The 23969-nt window shown below is 50.4% G+C and overlaps 1 protein-coding gene across 1 annotated transcript in view; it reads right to left on the bottom strand.

Moving 5' to 3' along the window:
* Positions 1-349: 349 nt before the first annotated feature.
* The window catches only part of CLPB (caseinolytic mitochondrial matrix peptidase chaperone subunit B), a 143065-nt gene continuing 119445 nt past the window's right edge, over positions 350-23969 (bottom strand). The window contains exons 7-17 of the mRNA XM_049780501.1: positions 20200-20314; positions 12791-12868; positions 11632-11687; positions 8440-8484; positions 7990-8151; positions 4989-5145; positions 3929-4002; positions 3674-3793; positions 3395-3499; positions 2384-2841; positions 350-2189 (exon numbers count right to left, since the gene is read on the bottom strand). Coding sequence (XP_049636458.1) covers positions 2593-2841; positions 3395-3499; positions 3674-3793; positions 3929-4002; positions 4989-5145; positions 7990-8151; positions 8440-8484; positions 11632-11687; positions 12791-12868; positions 20200-20314 — 1161 coding nt within the window. The 3' untranslated portion in view covers positions 350-2189; positions 2384-2592. The remainder of the gene's footprint in view (positions 2190-2383; positions 2842-3394; positions 3500-3673; positions 3794-3928; positions 4003-4988; positions 5146-7989; positions 8152-8439; positions 8485-11631; positions 11688-12790; positions 12869-20199; positions 20315-23969) is intronic.

Here is a 23969-nt window from a genome sequence, read left to right as displayed (position 1 = left end):
CAGAAGCAATGCTAACGCTCTACCACTGTGCTATTAATCTGGCCCCACCCAATCTCGGTTTCTAAGTACCATTCTCAAATCGCTAGAACCAAAGTGTTTAGAGAAATAGCTGACATCAGGCCATTCGCAGGATGGGGAAAGGGAAGAGAGAACCTGGAATAGTAGTGGTGCCAGGAAGTAAGGAAGTGCTATAAATAAATAAATAAATAAATAAATAAATGGGAACAACTTGAAAACACAGGAGTCAACCTCTAGGAACCTCGAATGGCCAAAATGAAGCCAATTTAGCAACAAAGTTAACTGCATTTGTACTGATCATAATCCATAGAATAAAACAAATATTCACTGGTTCATAGTGATATGAATAATTATTGAATAAATAAATGATAGAAAATAGACAGCTTTTCCTTACAGTAGAATACCAGGAGGACACAGAACATCATCATCAGGCAAATACAACATCTGCTTCTTGCTAGCGAGACTAAGTTCAAAGGGCACAAGTCAAGAAGAAAGAAGACACGGGCACAGTTCTGCCTTGCATGATTCTTAGTCATTTCAAATGAAATCTTTACAGTGAAGAAATGTGGAAAACACGCCCCTCAGTAAAGTGATCCAATCAGACACCCTTGCCTCCCAACCAACATTAAGACACCCTGTATGGCAGTCTTGACCTAAACTCAGATCCTCAGCAAGTGAAACAGTCTACTACAAAGGCAAGGGAAAAATGAATGAGCCTAGATATTTTTACAAACTGCTGGAGTCGTAAGAGGCAAAGAAAAAGGGAAGAACAGGTACAGGTCAATGGAGATGAAGGTAAATATGACCACAGAACTCCTTATGTGGGGGGGGGGCCCAGACCCCCAAAAAGACCTTAGTGAGGAACTGGCAAAATCTGAATGTGGCCAGATTAGTATCTACATCTGAGTGACCACAATAAATGATCACTGTGTCTGAATGATCACAAGCTTCTCTTAGGATAAGCCAGTGGGAATTTTTACCACTCTGTAACTTCCTGTAAAATGATTTCAGAACAGGACGTTAATAACAGTAATAATAAAAATATTACAAAAATAAACTATAGCAGTCACTGACGTAGATAGCAGCAGATACAGCTCCACAGGGAACAAGTCAGGGATAGCTGGGAGCGCCAATGGAGCCTGTACCCGATGTGGCTCGGATGGCCTCACAGTGCCATATTGGTGTGATGCTGCTCCATACCCCAAGGGACTCAGGTTTTTTTGTTTGTTTGTTTGTTTTTTGTTTTTGGGTCACACCTGGCAGCACTCAAGGGTTACTCCTGGCTTTATGCTCAGAAATCGCTCCTGGCAGGCTCGGGGGACCATATAGGATGCTGGGATTCGAACCACCATCCTTCTGTATGCAAGGCAAACACTCTACCTCCAAGCTATCTCTCCGGCCCCAAGGGACTCGTTTCTACCTTCACTTTCCACTTCCTGAGACAAGGCTGGCCCACACCAAAGGAGGGTTCTAAAAGGTTATTGCAGGGGATACTACTACATGGGGTCATCTGTGGTAGATGGTGGACTGTGGATGGTGTCCAAAATAAGGTGGAAGAGTGGGTTGGGGGGGTACCAGTAGGGATAGTATCTCTCATGCACACATCCCCAGGTAGCTGCTATTCCAGGTTCAGTGAGTTGGGCAAGCACTGAATAAAGCTGAGACATGCTCCTGACAGAACCTGAACCCATGATCTTTCCCCTCTGTCTCCACACACCAGTGATTAAGACTCCCAAAGGAAAAGCCCGCAGACAGTGCTTGCATGGTCATCTGGTACTTTCTGTCCAAGCCCAGGACAAGGCCTTTGTCCTAGAGGTGCTATATGCTGTCCTAGTTCTAAGGCTGATCCCAGAGCAGCAATATTATGGCAGTAGAAGGAAGGTGTCCATTCATCCTTTCCTGTTTAAATTTTTAGGTAAGGAAAGTATGTCATTTGTGTGCTGGGGCCTCTGTATTCTCTCTTTCTCTCTATTCCTGATGAAGACCTTTTGGTGTCCCCGTTGCCTGAGGGCAGTGGATTCTGGCAGGTCACAGCCTGGTCCCCATCTCCTTCCAACCAGTTCTGTCTACTCTTAGCTGCTATACTTCAGGTCTTTCCTGGGAACAGAAAGAGGATAAAGCTCCAGAGACAGGGACCTGAGGAACATAAAGGAGGAGACAAAGAAGGGAACCTATTTCTTTTTTTTTTTTGGTTTTTGGGCCACACCCGGTGACGCTCAGGGGTTACTCCTGGCTATGTGCTCAGAAGTTGCTCCTGGCTTGGGGGACCATATGGGACACCGGGGGATCGAACCGTGGTCCGTCCTAGGCTAGCTCAGGCAAGGCAGGCACCTTACCTCTAGCGCCACCGCCCGGCCCCGGGAACCTATTTCTTTCCTGCCTCAATAGGGTGGAGGGTGCTTCTCTCAGGGAGGCATGTTTTGAGACCCACGAGGAAGGGACTGGGAAAGGGCAAAACAGCTGCTTCTGCCTGGGGCTGAGAATGGAGAGGCCAAGGGGAAGGAGGTGGGCTGTCACGCCTCAGCTGAGGGGCCTTTATTAGCTGTTGGGTGCACCAAGGGGGGTGAAGTGGTGCTAGAGTGTGAAGCACACCTTCTCAGGGTGGAGTGGTGCCTGGATGTCCAGTTTGTGGGTCTTGCTATCCTTATCAACGATCTCCAGTCGCAACTTCGGGAGACGCTTCTCCGCCTCAGGCGAGGTCCTCTCAGGGCTCTTTAGGAGCTTCTTGTCTGAGTCCTCCACAGTGATGCGCAGCGTGCAGCCCCCAGGTAGTAGGTCCTGCTCGTAGGCAGCTGCAAGTTGGTTCACCACGCGGCGCTCCACCTACAGATGGCACAGCGTCACCACTGAGTCTTTTCTTTTTGGTTTTTGGGCCACACCCATTGACACTCAGGGGTTACTCCTGGCTATGCGTTCAGAAATCGCCCCTGCCTTGGGGGACCATATGGGACTCCGGGGGATCGAACCGCGATCCATCCTAGGTTAGCCGCTGGCAAGGCAAATGCCCTACCACTTGTGCCATTGCTCCAGCCCACCACTGAGTCTTGTACAGCCTGGCACCCTGGCCTGAAGGGGAAGCCCCTGGAATTTCCCTACTTGCACAACAACTCTCAGAGCTGCAATATTTTGCCCCATATAGTGGAGCTACTATGGCAGAGCTCTCAGGTGGCACCCCTGATGCTAACTTCTTTCTTTTGAGGTTCCCACTCAGCCCTGTCCCACCCTCCACCTTCTTAGGGTTCAACCGTGGTTCCTCTCCAGGACAGGGATCTGACTGGATTACATTGTGTACATTCTGAAGGCACGTGCTTAGCATATGGAGAACCCTAACCACCACATTCTACACACACCACCTCCCTTAGATTCCCGTGCTCACCTCATGCTTGATGGATCGGGCGCCATAGTGCACATTGTAGCCATCGACCAACACATCCGCCACTTCTCGGTCCCACAGCAGAGTAATATTGTGCCTTTGCTTGGCCTGTGGCATTTGGAGGGAAGGATGTCTGAGCTGGCTAGTGTCCCTCTCTCTCCCCTCCCTGCCAGAGAGAGAGGTCACTGTGCTTGTTTGTGGAGGGCATATTCCCAGTCTGGTATGCCCTGAGTTTCCACGGACAGAGGTTCCCACCTGCCAAAGATGAGTCCCCGCTCTTACCCTCTTGGCCCAGAAGTTCAGTTCCTTATTGACAAGCTGAATGAGTTCTGAGTGGCAGAAGGGGAGGAAGTAGACGATTTCATTGATTCTTCCTAAAAACTCATCCCTCCGGAAGTGAGCCTGAGGGGCCAGATAACAGAGGGGTGAACACAGTGACCATTAAGGAACCCAGTGGCGAAATGGAGGGGTTTGAAGAAGTTGGGGAGAGTGTTTCTTCCACCAAAAGCTCCAGCAAAAAGGACAAAAACTTCTTACTTTCAGGATGGGGCGAATCACATTCTCCTTGAAGTTCTTTGAGATGGTGATCTTGTCACTGATCTGCATGTCCCCTGTGGATAGAAAATCCAAACTGCAGGCTCAGGCCAGTCTATTCCTTGGGCTGCCTTGAAGAGGCCCAGCCCTCTTCCCATGGGCTGAAGGACACTGGACCAGCCCATGCCTCATTGGTTTCCTTGTCCGAAAGTGAGGATGGAACAGGAGTATCTTGCCCAGCTCTCAAGGCTGAAAGCCCTACAGTTCCCTGTTGGTGACAACTGTGAGAGGGAGGGAAGGGGAGAAAGGCCAGGGCCCAGGCTAAATGGCTGACTTGGGTTTTGTTTTTGTTTTTTTTGGTCTGCACCTGGCTTTGTGCTGAGGTCACTCCTGGTGGAGCTCAGGGGATCATATGTAGTGTCAGGATTAAACCAGGATCAGCTGTATGTCTTGTACCATCCTTCTGGCCCTGCAGTGCTGACTTGGAAGGAGGCTGAAGACCTTAAAGGCCCTCCCACCCTACCTGGGCTCCTCCTCTCGAGCATGGAGGCCCTACCCACATAGAAGTCACCCTGTGATAAGGGCAGTGCCCATCCCTCCAGTTTCTGCCCATATTTGCCTTCTGCAATCTTCAGCCCCCAGTTTCAGTCTCTCACCTATAGCATCTATGCCCTCTCTGCTGTATGACTGTTATGTAAAAGATGTGACTTTCTTTTTTTTTTTTTGGCCATACCGGCAGTGCTCAGGGGTTACTCCTGGCTATTTGCTCAGAAATAGCTCCTGGCAGGCACAGGGGACCATAGGGGACACCGGGATTCGAACCAACACCTTAGGTCCTGGATTGACTGCTTGCAAGGCGAACACCGCTGTGCTATCTCTTCAGGCCCAAGATGTGACTTTCTTGAGGAATCTTGTCTACCTGTCTTTCCCTCTGCCGCCACCTGGCCTGTTAGTGGATGCTGGTCAGTACCAGGATAAAGGCTGCCTAATAGGCTCCTCCCTGGGCTGGGACCCCAGGCCACATCCCTAGCACCCCTCTTGCTCAGATGGCCCAGACCATTACCAAGGTTCTCTGCGATGCGATTGTGGCTCATTTCCAGAGCTTCCTGCCTCAGCTGCAGTGCATGCTGTGCGATCTCGTCACTGGCCACATTGGAGGTCATGATGAAGATGGCATCCTTGCAGTCGATGGTCTTTCCCTTTCCATCAGTCAGTCGGCCCTGGGAAGGCACAGTGGCAGCATGGCTGGGAGGTGACATAGCACTTCTCCGGGTCTCCCCTGGCCCTGCCTCTACTCTTGCCACTAAGTCTCTGAGCCTTCCCATGTGGCACAAAACACATCTGGGGGTTGGAGCATTGGCAGCCATGTGGCATATCTGAAGGTGGCCGACAGCCTCCAGGGCTCAGAGCACCCTTGGGACTCTTCTGGATCACTCAGATTTAGGCCCTATGCTGAGGCACTTGGGATCTGCTGAGTCTTTGACACACAGTCAGGAAAGAAGCAACAGCATCCAGAGGGATAATGTTAGGACAAAGAAATCAGATCTGTGGTGGGTCGATGGAGCCCTTAGTGGTGCTGTGCAGGAGAGCAGAATAGAACCTCCAAAACACATGTGATCAAAATGAATAGAAAGAACTGAAACACATCCAGTCTTTGTACCTTTGGAGCCATCGTCTGGCCTGATAGAGCAGGAGAGAAAAGGGCGCCCTCTTCCCTTTTAACAATGTGACTTGTTTTCAGGGACTTACTAGTGCTTTCTAGAAGTGTTACAGGGAAAGCATCTATAACTGGGGGCAGATGCAAGAAGGAAAAAGAAAAGGAGCACCAGTAGAAGGAAGGACAGAAGAATGAGAATTTCAGAGTGGTATGGGGACAACTGGCTCAGGGACATAGCACTCGGCTTACTTGGCAACCCTGAGGATACCCAGGATGCAGGCACTGGTGTTCCTGGTAACAAATCCAAGGGCAGGGCTGGCGAGATGGCACAGTGGGGAAGGTGTCTTGCATCCCACCAACCCCAGTTCCATCCTGAGTACTGTCAGAGGTGACTAAGAAAGCACAAGAACAGGGTCTCATGAAGAGAACCCAGTGGGGCACTGCCCGGGGACACTGATGGGCACTGTCTTACTCTGCCCACTAGGCAGTTTTACAGAGCTGAGCCAAACCTGGGATTCAGTGGGCATTTGAAATAATGCCTGGCTCCAGGGAGGGGATCAGGACCTGTTTACATTGAATGCAGAATCCTCACAAGCCTAAAACAATGCCAAGGCTCAGAAAGGGCAAGGAACATAGTCAAGAAAAGGGTAGAAAAGGGTAGCACTGGGGCCGGGAAGGTGGTGCTAGAGGTAAGGTGTCTGCCTTGCAAGCGATAGCATAGGATGGACAGCGGTTCGATCCCCTGGCGTCCCATATGGTCCCCCCAAGCCAGGGGCGATTTCTGAGCGCATAGTCAGGAGTAACCCCTGAGCGTCAAATGGGTGTGGCCCAAAAACCAAAAACCAAAAAAAAAAAAAAAAAAAAAAAAAGGGTAGCACTGAGGATGGAACAGGATGGCCCAGAGCCCGTGCCTTGTCCTTGGCAACCTCCTGGACACACAAGGCCTCATGCACTTCTCCTTCCAGAAATGAGACTTTCTTAGATCCCTGCCAGGTTCTGTTGGCATCCTTTTATCCTCACTGGACAGAAGCAACTAGGACAGATGTGGGGAGAGAAAAGCTTTCCTGGGTTTTCTGGGTTGCAGAGAAGGCTGAGTTCCCCCTCTGGGTGGGAGCCTAGGCTTGGGGTTGAGTCGAGGGACTTGTGACCTCCAGGCTTTCTCCAGCATGTCACATTCCCTTCTCCAGTGGCCCAGGGTGCATGTCTCAGGGCAGCCCTGGCTCTCAGAGGTGGGAGGACAGAATCCATTCACTGGGCAACTAGGCTTCTCACAGCCTCGTTCACCATTGGTCTTTGGTGGAGGCTGAAGAAAGGGCATCACAGGGGTTAGAGCATCTTCTGTGTAAGACCTGGATTTCATCTCCAGCACCACATGGTCCCCTAAGCATCACTGAATGTGGCCTCCAAAAGATTTAAAGGTGCCTCATGATTCAGGTCATGGACATTGTCCTGTCCCTGCTTGAGGGTGGGAGAAGTCCCAGAAAGAGAGGTGGTCCTATGGATATTCTTGGGTGATACCAGGCAGTGTTTGGGGGACAATCTGGTGCTAGGAAAGAAATCCAGGATTCACATATGCAAAGCCCATGCTCCATCCCTTTCTGCTTCTCCCATGTCCTTATTCTTAAGCTTCTGCCATTAGTTTTCCACGTTGCCCCTGCTTAAAAGTGCTCATATGAGCATTTTGAGTCTAGGGAACAGGTTTGAGTGTGAGTAGATGTGCAGGCACAGGCCCGAGACACAGGAGTGCTCTCTGCTTGCCCTGCACACCTCATTAGCCAGGACTCAAGTTTACACCCGAGCAGTAACAAGAACTGCAACTTCACTCAAGAGATCAAAGTTTGCCGGAGAGATAGTAAGGAGGTAGGGCATTTGCCTTGCATGCAGAAGGAGGGGGGTTCGAATTCTGGCATCCCATATGGTCTCCCAAGCCTGCCAGGAGTGATTTCTGAGCTCATAGCCAGGAATAACCCCTGAGCATCGTTGGGTGTGGCCCCAAAACAAAAAACAAACAAATAGAGTGTGAACCTCAGTGAGCACTGTAACTAAAAGAGCAAAGACCTTGGGAAGTACCGTGGCCTAATGTGTGCAAGTCCATCCCTGTAGCTACAATGTAGGGAGGGGGAACGCATCACAAAGGAAGATACCCTGGACAGCTATGAGATTCAACCCAGGACAGTACAGGTTGTCTCTCAAGTGACCAGCTTAGGCCCTGGCTCAGAAAAGTGTCCAACTCAATGGCTAAGTAGCCAACTAAACAGAGTTGAGGAAAGAGAAAATGGAGAGCAGTGAACTGCACACAGGCTTTTTGTTCCTGGTACCCACAGCTCTTCCTCCCACCAATCTCTAGGTGTCTACTCCGCCCACCCCCAGCCCCTGCCTCCAAGCCTGGCCCGACCCAATTTCACACCTCATCAAAGAGCTGTAGCATGATGGTGAGCACATCTGGATGAGCCTTGTCCACCTCGTCGAAGAGCACCACAGCATTGGGGCACTGCTTCAGCTTCTTGGTTAGCTGACCGCCCTCCTCATGGCCGATGTAGCCTGGTGGGGACCCAATAAACTTGGCCACCTGGTGGGAGGAAAGGAACATGTGAGGGGCCTTTTCATGCTTGTAATGGTGCAGGAGGGCAACCTGACATGCAAACCCCCGGACCCAAGAAGGACTTGCTGCTGGAAGCTCACAGTGAAGGGCTAGCAAATAGATCCTCTGGGTTTATTTTTCAGTGCAAAGGAGATCCTCGATCTGTCCGCCACCTATGCCCACAAAGATCTCAAGGCCACTGGAATGGTCTTGGATCTGCAGAAAAGAGCAGGTAGCATAGGCAGGCCCTGGGATCATCAAAACAAGGACTCTCACCTCGTGTCGTTCCTGGAACTCAGACATGTCGAGCCGAATGAAGCCCTGTGTGGAAATGAGACATTGAATGCCCTGAGATGTGGGAAGACAGGGGCAAGGCTGAAGGCAAACAGCTCAAGGGTTCTGATGCTTCACCCCACCTCACCCCTGCAAGTTCACTTTCTTGCTTGGTTTCCTTCTGGCTGTCAACTTCCTTTCCCATTCACTCATCCCCATATGATCCCCTCATGCCCAGTGTGTCCCTGTCCTTCTTTCATTTGAGCTCTCTCATTTTTTTTTTTTTTGTTTCTTGGGCCACACCCAGTGATGCTCAGGGGTTACTCCTGGCTCTGCACTCAGAAATTGCTCCTGGCTTGGGGGACCATATGGGACACCGGGGGATCGAACCACATTCCATCCTAGATTAGTGCGTGCAAGGCAGATGCCCTACCGCTTGCAGCACTGCTCCAGTCTCATGAGCTCTCTCATTTTTGTGTTTGTTTTGATTTTTGGGTCATACACAGTGGTACTCAGGGATCACTCCTGGCAGGGTACTGAGGGACAATATGGGATGTCTAGAGTTGGCTTGTTCAGGGCAAATACCCTACACACTCTACTTTTGCTCTTGCACCTATAGGTCTCAATTTGGGGGGGGCACCACACCTGTGGTGTTTGGGGGTTCCATGTGCTCAATGCTTGAGGGTTGCTTAAATGGCATTCAGCAGACCATGTGGCGGCTAATGGCTGAACTGGGCCTCTTGCATGCACTTAGCCCATGGAGAGATCTCTCTGGGGCCCTGTAGATCTATTTTGTTTTTGTTTTTGTTTTGTTTTTTTGGGCCACACCCGGCAGTGCTCAGGGGTTACTCCTGGCTGTCTGCTCAGAAATAGCTCCTGGCAGGCACGGGGGACCATATGGGACACCGGGATTCGAACCAACCACCTTTGGTCCTGGATCGGCTGCTTACAAGGCAAATGCCACTGTGCTATCTCTCCGGGCCCCATAGATCTATTTTTTTGTCTGAAAGGTAGGTATAAGTTGGTATCTGAGCTCTGTCTCTGAGGATGGATCTGAGGATCAAGTAAAAAACTGTGAAGCTGGGGCCGGAGAGATAGCATGGAGGTAAGGCGTTTACCTTTCATGCAGGAGGTCATCGGTTCAAATCCTGGCGCCCCATATGGTCCCCTGTGCCTGCCAGGAGCAATTTCTGAGCCTGGAGCCAGGAATAACCCCTGAGCACTGCCAGGTGTGACCCAAATACCAAAAAAAAAAAAAAAAAAAAATTGTGAAGCTGGTGAAGAAGTGGTCCCAGTTGGGAGCATGCACTCTATATACTCTCTCCAGAGATAAGGATATGGGTGGAGTTTGAAGCACCTGCCTGTTCTGATAGGTGTGGTACTTAGAGGTCCAGGAAGGTATGTACAAAAGATGGGGCTGCACCATCCATGCCCCCAGCTCTGCCTCTGAGTTTGGGGCCCCAGGATTCCTTTCTCAGACTGGGGCCATGTGTCCCCAGTGAAAGAGGCAAGAGGTGTTTATGCTAAAAAATGAGCACCGTCAGCCTTTTAAAAAGCCCCTTCTCCTTTCCATGCCAGAGAATCAGTAGAGACCCTCCTCCACCTACTATGGATGAAGACATAGTAGAAAGCTCGGATAAGGAGATTATAATTTGTAATTAAAAATTAACCTTTCTGACAATATTAAAATTAAACCACTCAGAATCCTTCATCTCTAATCAGGTGGCTCTTGCCCATAACTGCATCTTCCTAATAGTCTTGCTAGTTTATGGCCCTTTTTGGAGTGCTAATTGTTTCAACTGCTGCCAACCTGATGAATTATCCTAAGAATGTGATTTCAGCAGGAGTGATAGTACAGCAGGTAGAGCACTTGCCTTGCATGTGGCTGACCTGGGTTTGATCTCTGGCATCCCATTTGGTCCCCTAACCTGTCTGAAGTAAGCCCTGAGCACCACCCCCCACCAAAAAAGAAGGATGTGGTTTCAGCAGGAGCCTCCTAAGATCAACTGCTGTTTTTCACCTGCCTGCCTATTGGGATGGGGGGCAGGGGAGTTCCTGCCTGTGGAGGATGTTCTTGGCATCAGGGGATTGCTCCTCATTATTAGGGGGTGTTCCTGCCTTTGGGGGGGTGGTGTCCTCTGGCTCTGACTCTAGGAGATGCAGTGCATAGCTCCTGACATAGAAGAGCAGAGGAGTCCTTGGTTAGTTGCAGAAGAGAAATGCTGGGGAATCTAGATGGCAGCAGGACACGATTTACTCTTGGGTGTTCACAGGACAGTCTGTGCTGGCAAAGGCCTAAGCGACTCCTCACTCATCGGGGTGTGGGGACTTTTTTTGTGAGTAGGTAAGGACATCCTGGGTCACAGTGTTTCCAGCATGGGAAGAGGGACCTCAACTTCTTAGCGGCAGTGTGGGAGGAAGAATGCTTGACTATAGTTAAAATGTTTCTGCACTTTCCAAGAACATCTCTCTGATGTTTCTCTCTGCAGCAGAGCATTTCCTGTCACTCCAGAGAGTCCACCTGGGCAGACCTTGGAGATTCTGTCTGAGCAAAGAAGGGTCAGTGTCTGGACACCATGATGTTTAAAAGTTCAGAGGAAGACCAAGAGGTTATTCTCTGTCTTCTACCTGTTTCCTCCTACACACCAGGCACCCTGTCATGGCCTTGCTGTGCTGGACAGCAGTGACCAACCTACTGCAGTGCTTCCTCATCTAGCCCGAGTTTCTCAGGGCAGGGTGAGCATCTTAATAAATTCTGTATTAGGGAGCAAGGAGTGTGGCTTAGTGGCACTGCCCTGAATGTGTGAGGCCACAAGTGCCATCCCAGGCTCCTACTCTGTGACCATTATGCATCATTCTGGCACTGCCACAGGTACAAACATGGTCCAACCACAACAATCAGCAGTTATGTTAGCAGCACCACATCTGACCATGAGCAGAAGTTTGAGAGTGCTGCATGGCTGGCTCTTGCGGAGTCTTCCATGGGCCCCCAGCATCAGGCAGGGCAAGGGTGATCCCTTTTATATCACAGATGTTTGAGAAGTAGGATGATGCCCCAGAACCCGAGACCTGCTTCCTGGATTAAGCCCACCTTTCTGATGGCTCTGAAAAGATTTGGGAAGCTGGGGAGCTGGGGGCTAGCAGGAAAGGGAGGTTTTGGGTCTGTGGTTTGATCATGGGTCTGGTCCTTCTTGCCTTTTTGGCGTCTTTGTGCATATATTTGGCTGTCTGCTTGGCCAGCTCAGTTTTCCCTAAAGAGATGAAAGGAGAAACATTTGTTTAGGCACATTGCTTGGGAGAAAATAGATTCAGAAGGCAGAAACACTGGAAACAATATATCTCATGGATGGGAATGTGGGGGCTCAGAGAGGGTGGGTAATAGTCCTCAAGTCACCGCAGGGAATTAACTGGCAAAGCTGCAAATGGCACCAAAGTCTGTGTTGTCTTGGTTCTTCTGTGGAAGGCCCTGAGATTTAGACTTTCTCTTTACAGCAATATCCTACACATTGGGCTTTGACACCTATAATTCAATTTATCCTTTGAAACCCAGCACAAATCTTGTCTCCTCAGCAGCATCCTGACATTCCCAAGGCCATGGGGATGACATCCTATCAGGCCCTGGTGCCATAGGCTACAGGAGCTGGAGCAGGAGCAACCACTCCTAGCTTCCCAACCATTCTTGAGAATGTGACAGAGGCATGATGGTCTCGAGGATGTGGGGTTCTGATGACACAGCCTCTAGAAGTCCAACCCAGGACAGCAAAGCCAGGTTCCACAATTCTGTGGTAAGGTCGTGGGAAGCTTTTGGTATTCCAAGGTGAGGCATCTCAGCCAGGCCAGGAAGATGGGAAACATCAGGTAACAAAAGTATGAACTGCCTCATGGAGGCAGCAGTGGGAGATGAAGTACAGAGGTATATGGGGTCTGTGAGGGCAAAGAGGGCAGGATGCAGCTTATTCTACCATAAGCCAGAAACATACTCAACCCATAGGACCACAGCCAGCAGTGCCATGCCCCCAGACCAGGGGCTTTCAGCCAGTTCCTTAGGCTTAGGCCTGGCTGTCTGGGAAAAAGTCAGCACAGGGGGCTGAGGCAGCATGCAGGAGTGCAATCACTGGATGAGAACTTCAGGCTCTGCAGGGAAATCCACAGCTTTTAGAATGAAGGGCCTAATTCCAGCTCTTCCAAATGGGCCAAAAGATCCCAGACACCAAGTCCTCAGCTGGCTCTGTGATTTGGAACCAGTGGGTTGGGGGAGATGAATTGCAACTAGAGGTGGGTTGTAAGATTATATCACCACAGTGGCTAGGGCAGGGAGCTCCCTTTCCCTACTGGTGGATCTGCACCCCTTTACCTATTCCTGACGATCCCAAGAAGAGGAAGACCAGAGGGTGTTCTTCGTCATACCAGCCATTCTCCTTCCTCCGGATCGCTAGAGCCAAACACACAAGAAGGGGAGGGAGGTAGATAAATCAATGACACAAAAGGCAGGATAATTATCACTAAGTATACAATATGTTTTACTGCTCTGCGCCCACTCAAAGTCCTCACTACCATTAGTGCTGCCTAATCTGATTAGCTGGCAAGGCCCCTAGAGACACCTAATCAGGTTAGCATGGATTTGGAAAGCTGCCCAGAGCAGATTTCGGATAAAGTTTTCCAGGATGAGCACTCAGCGTTGCCAGGGCAACTGAAAGGCTGGTGGATGGTGAATGGAGGTGAAGGGGGTGGGGGTTGGTAAGAGAGAATTCGGGGGGGAACTTTGGTTCTCAGATGGTCACCCCTGGATTCACCATGCTGGAAGAGAGGCAGAAAGCCCATTGTAGGTCCTTGGCTGTCTGAGGTCTGCATCCTGGACCCTTTCCTGTGTGGAGAAACCATGGGTCTGGTTGCTGTCTGGAAATATAGTCAAATGTACTTCCTGGAAGTCAGTCAAGGGTAGTGTGAAGCATGGGGCAAGGATGGAGGGCCACCTGGGTGGAATGTCAGTAAGCAGGGTTTCCAAGGAGCTGCAGCAAGGGTGAATAGGACAGATCCCTAGCAGGTTCTTTGGAGGATCAGTTGTGTAAGAACAAGACTGACCTATCTTCTCTATGAGGTATGATTCTATAGTCAAAGGCTCAGCAATCTAAGGAAGAAGCTGAGTGCCCCACTGTGGGGTAGGAGACACTCTCAGGGGGTATGGCTCAAATATAAGGTCAGGGAATGGAGTGAGGGAGAATGTCCAAAGAGTCATTTGTGGGACATACTATCTACTAGAACAATGAAAAACAGGTAAGGTCCTTTAGCGAAAGACCTATGCCTGCTCCCTGTGATAAAGAGCTATTCCCGACCACCTTAAACAAGACACGGAGAAGGGAGACCACCCCCCCCCCCCCAAACCCCGTCATAAAACTGGTAGATGATGGAGGAGTTTCTCTCCCTCTCAACCTCCTTTTATTTTTTTTTTAAATTGGTACACTCCCTTTCCCAACCCCTTTTCAGGACTCCTGAATAAAGTGAATATGCAGTTGGGTTCCATTAACAAAAATCATGAAGGTTTAAGCAGGATGTGGGGGCCAGAGTCTTGTGCAATGCCCAGGTCGGCTGCAGAGGGAACAGGATGTCTGGTCTGGTCCCCAAGATGAGATTAGCAAAGAGAAACATGTCATAGGAGAAGGTCTGGAAACCAAATAAAAGCAAGGAAGGGCTGATAGTCTCAGGGCTATGTCAGTCAGTCTTAGGGGGCTGTGTGTGGGTGTGCAGGCGAGAGAGGCTAGATCCTCAAAGAAATTGTTGCAGGGATTCAAGAAGGCTTTTTGAAAGTCCCAGTGTCCCAGAAAGATACTACGACTGCTGGGAATCACCCAGAAAGGAAAAGGTGGCTGGCAAGAATGGGCCGGTGGGAGGATAACAGGGATGCATGTGACTGGCGATGGATGGGCCAAGTGAAGATTCAGGCCCACACTGATCCCTCTTGCCTAAATATCTGCCATGACTAAAATATTTGTTCTCTAGTTCTATTGGGGTGGGCGGGGGAGCCCTGGGTTTCTGATAGAAACAAGGGATTTATGAGGAGGGGGATTTTATAGTCTGGCTGGGGCTGGACTTTGGTGCCGTGTGGCTGTGTGCTGGGTTGATTGAGACATGGGTGGCTTGGAAGGAGCCACATTTTCCCCAAAGTTGGCTGACTAGCAAATGAGTGAGGAAAGAGGCCAAGTTTGAACTAGATTGAGGAGTTGTGGGGTCCATAGGGGAGCCAGTGGCCCCAGAGGTATGGAGCTCCCCTCAGGTGTCCAGAACCTGGTGTTTTCATCTTGACCTCTCTTTCAGGGCAGTTTCTCAGTGCCTGGCACTGCAGTTCAGAGGCCCGGGAGCTCCGGGAATTGGATTATGCCTGGGGCCATCCTTCCCCTTCTCCTCTAATAGGGCACCTGGGAGAGTTCTTTGTAATGCCAGGCCAGCTCCACTGTACAGCTGTCCCTGGCCAATTCTCCAGACCCAGGGCATGAGGTTGGGGCTGGGCTTGATGTGGGCCCCCCATGAAACAGGCGAAATGCCAACCATTAAGCAATTACAACTCAGGACATTTCTAATAATATATGAAGAGAAAAACGGCCAAGCAGATGTAGTACGACAGAATGAAAAATGGAAGCAAGAGGCAGGCCCATGAGGGCAGGCCACAGTGTACAGTGCTGGTAGCAGGATTGAGAATCCAGGTTGGGAGGCGGGTGGATCCTGCTGGGCCCAGGCAGAGGCTGGGAGAGATCCTTGAAAGAGCCCACTGGGGATGAAGCTGTGGGCCTGGAAATGCTAAGGGTGGCTTGGTACAGCATGCACTTGGCGGACTCTATTGCCTACAAAGAATATCCACACACTGCATTTGAAATGTGCTGCATTTGAACATGGTTGTAAATCCAAGGCTCGTTGGGCACTGCCTGGAGTGATTCCTGAGTGCAGAATGAGAAGTAATTCCTGTGGGTGTGAACAACACCCCCCCCCAAAACCCCAAAAACAAAAACCCACCAAAAGCTGGATTGATGTGTATTAAGCAGATGCAAAAGCCTGGACTCTGTTCACCTGCATTTAACTATCTCACTGTATGCCTCAAGTTGGAAAGCTCCCCAAATTGGAGGGGACAGAATGGGACATAGGTTACCCACATGTAGGTGGACGGTGGAAGCTTCCTGGAGAAGTTCAGGAGCTGTAGGGTCTAAGCAGCAACACTGCCTGGAGTGGGCAGTATGACTAGGGCCTGCAGATGTTCGATCATCACTCCTCAATGCAGGGACCTTTTTGGGTTTCAACTCTGAAATTTGGGCTCAGTGGAAGGGCCTGAGAAGGGGCAGCTTGAGCAATGGCATTTTTATTTGTTTGCTTGTTTGTTTTTGGGTCAAACCCACAGTGCTCATGAATTACGCCTGACTCTGCACTCACAAGTCGATCCTGGCAGGCTTGGGGGACCATATGGGATGCCAGGATTCGAGCCGGGGTCTGTCCTGTGTTGGCCATGTGCAACGCAAATGCCTAACCACTGTACTATCTCTCCAACCCCAAGCAATGCCATTTTTGGAAGTGTGAGAGATGAAAACACGAAGACAAAAATAATAACTCTTGGCTATGACTGAGACTCTGAGTTTAGGTTAGCCCCTGGCTAGGGTTGAGGTAGCAGAGATTCTAAGGGAGTTCATGGGCTTGAGCTAACCAGGGCCAGGTGCCTGAGTTTTGGGCACAGGCCCCAGGTCAGTAGGAGCTGCAGGAATCCTCCAGAGTGAAGGATGCTCTACAGTCCTGAGGAAGCTTCTGGGTTCAGTTCAGGCAGTGTCTGGGCAGGAGTCAAAGATCAGGTGGGAGGGGTTGTGTGATCAGCCATTTAACAGGAGTCCCATCCCTGGTGGGTGCACGAGTGATAAGGGTAGTCTTACAGCTCTTCTGTCCTTGAATAGGCACACTGAGATGAAGCAGGGCCACTCCAAAGTCATTCATTCAACAACTCTGAGCACTTACTAAAAGCTAGGAATAGTTCTGCTTTCTACCCTCAGGATCTGCTGGTACTTCTGCAGCTCCTGAACTGAGTTCAGCTAAGTGACAACCAGAGTGGAGAGAGTGGCAGCATAGAGTGGGGAGAGTGCACCAAAAAAGGGACCCACATAGATGCCGGATCAACAGCACAATGGTAGAGCATTTGCTTTGCACATGGCCAACCAGGGATGGAGCCAGGTTAGATTCCCAGATCCCATATGGTTCCCCAAGCCTGCCAGGGATGATTTCTTAGCTCAGAGCCAGGAGTAACCTGGGTGTCCATGGGTGTGGCCCCAAAACAAACAAGTAAAAGAGCCCCTATTGGAAGCAGGCTGTACTGCTGAGCACATGCAGATCTCATGAAACACATGGGTGGGGACTGTGCTTCAGAGTGGGGGCAGGAAATTCCTTGCAAGGACTTTCCTTTCCCGTGGCACCTAAGATCAAACCCAGGGCCTCATCCATTTAAGAGGTATGCTCTATCATTGAGCCACTTTCCTGGCCCTCAAAGATTTAAAACAGGAGACTGCATTTTCCAAAACTCATCCCAACTGGGAGAAGTGATTACAGGGTAAGGAAGAAGGCAGAGAAATGAGTGAGGGTGAAGGGAATGACTGTATGGTTTGGATGGGAGATTCTGCAGAATGAAGCTGGGGCTTAAGATTAGGAAGAGAAGAGAGAAGCGAGTTTTGGGATCCACCGAAGAGGTACAGGAATATGGCCTAACAATGGACGAGGCTATGGGGGATGAGAGGCAAGTACAAGGTAACATTTAGGTTTGTGTAGAGAAGATAGGAAGTAGAGATGCATTTACTGAGCAAAAAAAATGTGTTTGCTGAGCTTTCACAGGTTAGGACAGTGGGATGTGAGTGCAGGAGGAAGTGGAAGAGTCTATAGGCTGGCAAAGGTGTATGTACAAAGGAATGGGGCCCAGAGGCTTTGAGCCCCCAGAAATTCTGCTGACAAGGTAGAAAACCCCCCAGATGACCAAGAGCAGTTCTAGATTCTGGAAGAAGAGCCTTGTGTGCCAGGTCAAGACTGGCGTGTGCCATGAAAATGGGTTCTGCTGGAATGCCAATGACTCTGAGCAAGCGGGAGGTGATAGGGTCCGGGCCATGGGGTTGGCGCAGTGTCCCCCTCATTTGCAAGGTGGCAGCTTGCACTAGCCTTGCTAGAAGCCCCGCAGCTGGGGATCACACTGATAAATTCACTGTATTACTTTGCACAAATCAATATCCCAGCACTTACCAGGGGTTGATGTGACCGAAATTGGTTTCAGCCAATTCGTGAGGGTAATAAATGGCCATTTATCAAATCAATTCATTCTGCGGCACTTCTGGCTGCCCATCCCCACAGTACCAATGGGGTGCCAGGCTCCACCCGACCCATCCCAGGCACACATCTGACATCAGCATGGAAGAACCTGGGAGGTGGACTGCTCTCACCCTATTAGGCCCATGAGGCCCTGGATGCTGCTGACAACCACCCTATGACCTGGAGAGTCTCAGGGGAGTGGGGGTGCCACTGGCAGGGGAGCCTATCATTAACTGACCATTCTAGGGCAGCCCCCACTGCATGCTTCTTTGCATGAACACACAACCCTCACCTAACACACGGGTAAGGCAAGGTCTTCCTCGCACCTCAGTACCACACTGTCTCTCTTAGGAGCTACAGCTACAGGGCCTGTAGTGACCAGGACCTGGCACAGGGCTGTTCTGAGTGAGACAGACCTGTGACCTGAGGAGACGATGGGGGCACAGGCATTCTGGCAGGTACTGGGAGGTCTTTAGTGGGGTCAGCACCTCATGCATGTAGGCCAATGGCAACAAGAAGCAAGTATCACATCAGAGGTCAGTGTAGGACCAGGGGAACAAGGAAAAAGGGGATCCTGAAAGGGGATGAAGGGTTGGTCCAGACTTGCAGGCTATTACTTAGGTAAGTTACTCAAGGTGATGCTGAGTATAGAAATCCATCCATACTGCAAAGGGTTTAGGCCTGTGCCACTGGGGAAGCTTTCACATGTTTCTGTGCATTACCTCTGAACTCCAGCTGATGAGGAGCTCTGGCTAAGTAAGGGGTTCCTTCCCTATGGATGGGCTCAGGCTCCATGTCAGGGCTCTGACTTTCACCTGAGTCTCAATGGGAAGAAGGGGAAGAGGACTGACTGGGCTCAGTGCTGGCTGTGGTCTTCCTGTTTTAATCCCTTCTTTCATTGGTGTCCTGGGGCTGACAGTACTGTCCCTGAATGTCCCAGAGGTGATGTCTGATGTCTCATTTTACTAGGAAATAATGCTGATCTGGACAATTGTTGGCAGTTTGCTAGGAGAGAGAGTGAGTGCATGGCATAGAAGGAAAAAGTTCTTCGGCTGAGCCCCTGGCTTGTCTGCAGTCTCACAGACAACTGGGCCACCCTAGAGAGTAAGAGTCCATGGGTGCAGGGAGAGGAATGAAGTGGAATGGGTAGCATCATTTCTAGGAAGTTTTCAGAGGATGTGGATGCTGCTGAACCAGAGGCCATGCTTTCTGAACCCTGTCTGAGAGGACCCCTTGTATAAGCCTTTCTGTGTAGGGGCCTTTCTATATGAGGGCCTTTCTCAGAATTTGCCTCATCTGCCTGGGATCAGCTTCTGAGTCCACCAGGGAGGTAGATATTTGTTTGCACAGGATTTGAAGTCATCCCTACTGGTGCTCAGGACCAGGTGGTGCCAGGGGATCTAACTCAGGCTTCTCACATATAATGCATGTGTTCAGAACTGTGAGCCATCTTGCCAGCCCTGCAAAACTCCTCTACTCCTCTTCTCTCTCTCTCTCTCTCTCTCTCTCTCTCTCTCTCTCTCTCTCTCTCTCTCTCTCTCTCTCTCTCTCTCGTTTTTTGGGCCACACCCAGTGACACTCAGGGGTTACTCCTGGCTATGAGCTCAGAAGTCACTCCTGGCTCGGGGGACTATATGGGACTATGTAGGATGCCGGGGATCAAACCCAGGTCCATTCTGGGTCAGCTGTGTGCAAGGCAAACACCCTACTGCTGTGCTATTGCTCCACCCTCCTCTCTTTCTCTTTCTAGTAACAGTCTGGGGGTGCTGGAGGTAGAGGGATCTATAAGATGAGGAGTTATATATCAGTCACCCCTCAGGATCAAAATGTGGACATTGGGACCAGAGCAATAATACAGCAGTTTGGGTATCTGCTGTGCATACAGCTGACTGAGTTCAATCCCTGGAATCCATATGGTCCCTTGAGCACCACCAGGAGAGATTCCTGAGTGCAGAGCCAAGAGTAACTCCTGAGCACCACCAAGTGTGGCCCCGAACAAAACAAAATGTAGACATAGTGCTTCCAGGGTGGGAAGGAGAAGGACAACCCCTAAAGACTTGTTCAGGAAGGGACCCAAAATATTTAACAGAATTTAGGCAAACTACACTAACATGTGGCTGAATCTTGGGCTAAGAGCTAGGAGTTCAAGTTTTGGCCCAGCTCCTCCATCATTAGTGGTGGACAAGCTCCTGCTCCTCTCTGGGTCATTTCCCTCCCTGGAAAGATCTAGGAGCAGAGTGGACCAGAGGAAGGTCAGAGTTCGAGTGTGGGCCAAGGAAAGTGAACCACAGAAGTGCTCTGTGTCTCAGATTCCTCATCTGTGAAGTAGAATTCAGGGCCCAGTGGGCGGTGCAGAATGCTCCTCAAATAAGTGCCAGGAAAGTCCTAGCAGCCTCCTCTCTGCAGGTTGCCAGCAGCAGAGTAGATCCAGAACCGGCCCACACTCACCAGCTCCCACTGAAGCAATGGCGCTCTCCTGCCCGATGATGTGCTCCTTCAGCCGCTGCTCCAAGGGGAAGCGGCGCCGCTCCTCGGCCTCTCGCTTCCGTTGCTTCTCCTGGTACTGTGGGGAGACAAGGAAGGTGGCTCAGGGCATTAACTTGGCAGCATCCTAGTTTTGTCCTTTCCTCTCTCTTCTTTTCTTTTTTGTCCCTTCCTCTCTATACCAGGGAGAAAATATAGATAAGGGTCTCATGGCCACCACAGGCTGGCCTTGCCTTTCTGCTGTGCCCTTGGCTCTCTTCTTGCCTTCCTTCTGGCAGTTGCTGACTGGGGTCCTGGCTCACCCTCCAGATGAACCCCCTGTGTTTCTGCTGCAAAGCCTGGGTTGGAACTCCACCCTGACTTCTTACATGCTATGCTTCTCAGAGACACTAAGTTACTTCCCCTCAGCTTCCCCAGCAGTCCCCTGAGGATTCACTAGCAGATGGAGACAATGTGTCTCACATCAGGCATGCAGTGAAAGGTAAAGAAATATCGGTTCCTTTTCTTTTGAAACTGTTTTGGTTTCTAAGCAGTTTGAAATGAAACGATATTCAAATTGCAGAGGCCAGGCCCTGAACTTGCCAGGCAGCAGTGGGAGACTGTGACCTGCATCTGGGGGAAAAGGCTGTGGGGAGCCTGTCCCCTTCAAAAAAGGCAGGAGGAACAAGCCTGAACTTTGTGCTGGGTGAGGGAAAAGAGGAAAGTCAAGCCATGCCTGTCCTCAGGGAGGCGTGCAGAGCCTGTATACAGACATCTACATCTCAGGTAGAATCAATACTTTCCTTAAGCTTGGTTCAAAGGCCTAAGTGCCCAGTGTTAACCCAGTATCCAGCGGTAAAGCAAAACAAACAAACAAACAAGCAAGCACTTGAAAGCACATTTGCTACCTGTTTATGCTTCTGTCTCCTAAATAAAACCCTGAGCTCCTGGGGGCAGCAGAGTCTGAACCTCACTGCTATCTTCACCTGCATCCTGGCAAATGAAGGCATCTGGGAGTTTATGAGACTGAATGTGATGACATAGATAGAGGAAATGAGTGGTGCAGGCTATAGTGAAGGGGAGGATGCACAAAGCATGATCATTTCTTTTTATTTTATGTTTTTGGGCCATACCCAACAGTGCTCAGGACTACAACTGGCTCTGTGCTCAAGGACCACTCATGGCAGTCTGGAAGTAGAAAATGACCATATGAGTCTAACCAAGAATCAAGAACCAGGGGCTGGAGAGATAACATAGTGGTAGGGCGTTTGCCTTGCAAGTGGCCGACCCAGGACCAATGGTGGTTCTAATCCAGGCATCCCATATGGTCCCCCGTGCCTGCCAGGAGTGATTTCTGAGCAGAGAGCCAGGAGTAATCCCTGAGTGCCACCAGGTATGCCCCCCCCCCCAAAAAAAAAAAAAAGAATCAAGAACTAAGAATCTAACCTTGGTTGACTGCAAACAAGGAAAATACCCTGCCCACTGTACAGCCTAAAGCACAAACATTTGGGAGGAGCTTCTGGGAGAGGAATCTATGGGAATATGAGGCCACCTGGGGGACCAGGTGGGGAGGCTGAGAGAGCACATGAGTGTGGATGGAGGAAGAGTGAGAAGGGCCAGGAATCAGCCTGAGGTTGAAACAGTATGGCAGCAGACCTTCAGGAGGCTCCCTGCACCTCAGACCCCACTAATACTGACAGCTTTTTAGAAAGAGCGGCAGAGGTAAGGCCCTGTCACAAGAGTTGCAGCTGAAGATTGGTCTTGCGGGCAGAGTGGATGAAAAATCCCTGCTGCCTGGGTAGTGTTTTCCTGTTACAGTAGTGACCTTGACAGAAGTTAAAAAAAATAAATAGCAAACAATCCAATTTTGGCTGTTGCTATCAGTCTGTAACTGAAAGCTCCCATCAGTCCCAGGGTTTCATATGCAGCAATAATTCGGCGCTGATCCCAATGGAGCGACGCTTGCCGGCTGGAATCCGAAGTGTTACCGTGCAGATCCCTCAGGCGCCACATACATCACCTGGCTCTGACGATTCCTGACTCCCACTGTCTAGCTGCTCTTCCTCCTTCTTGCCCACTCAGCCTGGCCGTTGTGCCTCAGCCCACAGGGCAGCATGGCTCTGCAAGAGGCCCAGGTGGCAGGATACAGCAGTGAAGTGTCCAGGTGGCCTCTGAGAGTTTATGACGTGGTTCCTGGACTATGAACATTGCCGCTCCTGCCAACCTGTTCTCACCCTCTCTCTTGCCTTGCCACCCAGAGCTTCTTTCGGGAGGGGTAAGAGCTCAAAGTGGTGGGAAAGCTTGGCCTGCAGAGGTCCGGAGACCAATCTCAAGCATCACATGTGCCCCTGAACACTGCTGGGTATAGCTGCCAGCACTGAACACAGGAACACCCAGTCTGCACAGCCACTCTAAGTATCACCAGGAGTGCCCAAGGGTCCCCTAAGAGCTGCTTGGAAGGTCACTTTCCACTGAAAAAATCAAGCCTTTATTCCTAGTTGTCTCTACATCAGATCTCAAATAACAGCCTCTAAGGAGCCCTTTGGAAAGCCTTGTACCTCTTGGTTGCTGGTCTCTATGTTCAGCTATAAGGTCCTTAGTGATAAAAAGTCATGTTTATTCATCCCTCCAGCTCAGCTGGCACACATGGCCTGGCTCCCAGGAGTCAACTGAGTGGGGGAAAAACCCTGTGTGAGAGCGTTCACATATCTAGTCCTGTCCCAGCACTGGTACAGCAGGGGCCTCTGTGTTTTCCTAGGGGCTCTCATACAGCCTGGCTCACTGTGTGTCAGAGAGCAGCAAATTTTGTAGCAGAGAAAACAGTTTGCCCTCAGAGCAACCTGGATGCATTCTTCCCTCATCAATTGACTAGTTAAGTGTCCGTGGGGATCTGAATCCAGTTCTAATATGGGGCCAGAACTCATGTTGCCTGGTAGCATACTTGCGGGGCATCAGGAGGACCCTAAAATGTGTTAGTTGTATAAAAGGGCTAACTACTCCTGGTGTGGATGAAGACACTGGTAAGAAACTCAGGAATGTGCAGGAGCTTGTCCTCAGGGCTCTGTGCAAATGTCACTTCCAGCCTGTCTTGCTGCACAGTGACAACCTATCCAAGAGCCTTAGAATGCTCCAGACTGAATAGAGTTCATCTGTCTGCATCGGAAGAGAGAAGAGTAGTTCTGTGTCAGTGGAAGTCAGGAGCTTGGTTCACATAGCTGCTCTTTCTGCGCTCTCCCTGCTCTTTCCGCTCCTTTCTGGCACCTCACACACCCAGGCGCTGATATCTCATGTGGTGGAGTATCCAGTCTCCAGACACTTCCCACCCTCTGAACAGATGGCCTTCCCAGAACTCAGCGTTTTAGGGTTTTTCCTTTCCACAGCCAGAGTCCAATGTGACTTTACTACAAAACTGAATTGGGTGCAAGCCTTGTAGTCTCTCTGTCTTCTCCAGAGAAACTGGGGGGGCGGGGGGGGAAGGCTAGGCCTCACCCAGTGGTGCTCAGAGATCACTCCTGGAGGTACTCAGGGGACCATACCCGGTGCTGGGATCAAACCTGAACTGGCTTTGTGAGCAAGATTCTTTTTTTTGGTTTATGGGTCACACCCGGCAGTGCTCAGGGGTTCCTCCTGGCTCTAAGCTCAGAAATTGCTCCTGGCAGGCTTGGGGGACCATATGGTATGCCGGGATTCGAACCACCATCCTTCTGCATGCAAGGCAAATGCTCTACCTCATGCTATCTCTCTGGCCCCATGGG

This window comes from Suncus etruscus, chromosome 9 (assembly GCF_024139225.1).
Source record: "Suncus etruscus isolate mSunEtr1 chromosome 9, mSunEtr1.pri.cur, whole genome shotgun sequence".
NCBI classification, from domain to species: domain Eukaryota; kingdom Metazoa; phylum Chordata; class Mammalia; order Eulipotyphla; family Soricidae; genus Suncus; species Suncus etruscus.
This window is presented reverse-complemented; position numbering and strand designations above follow the sequence as displayed.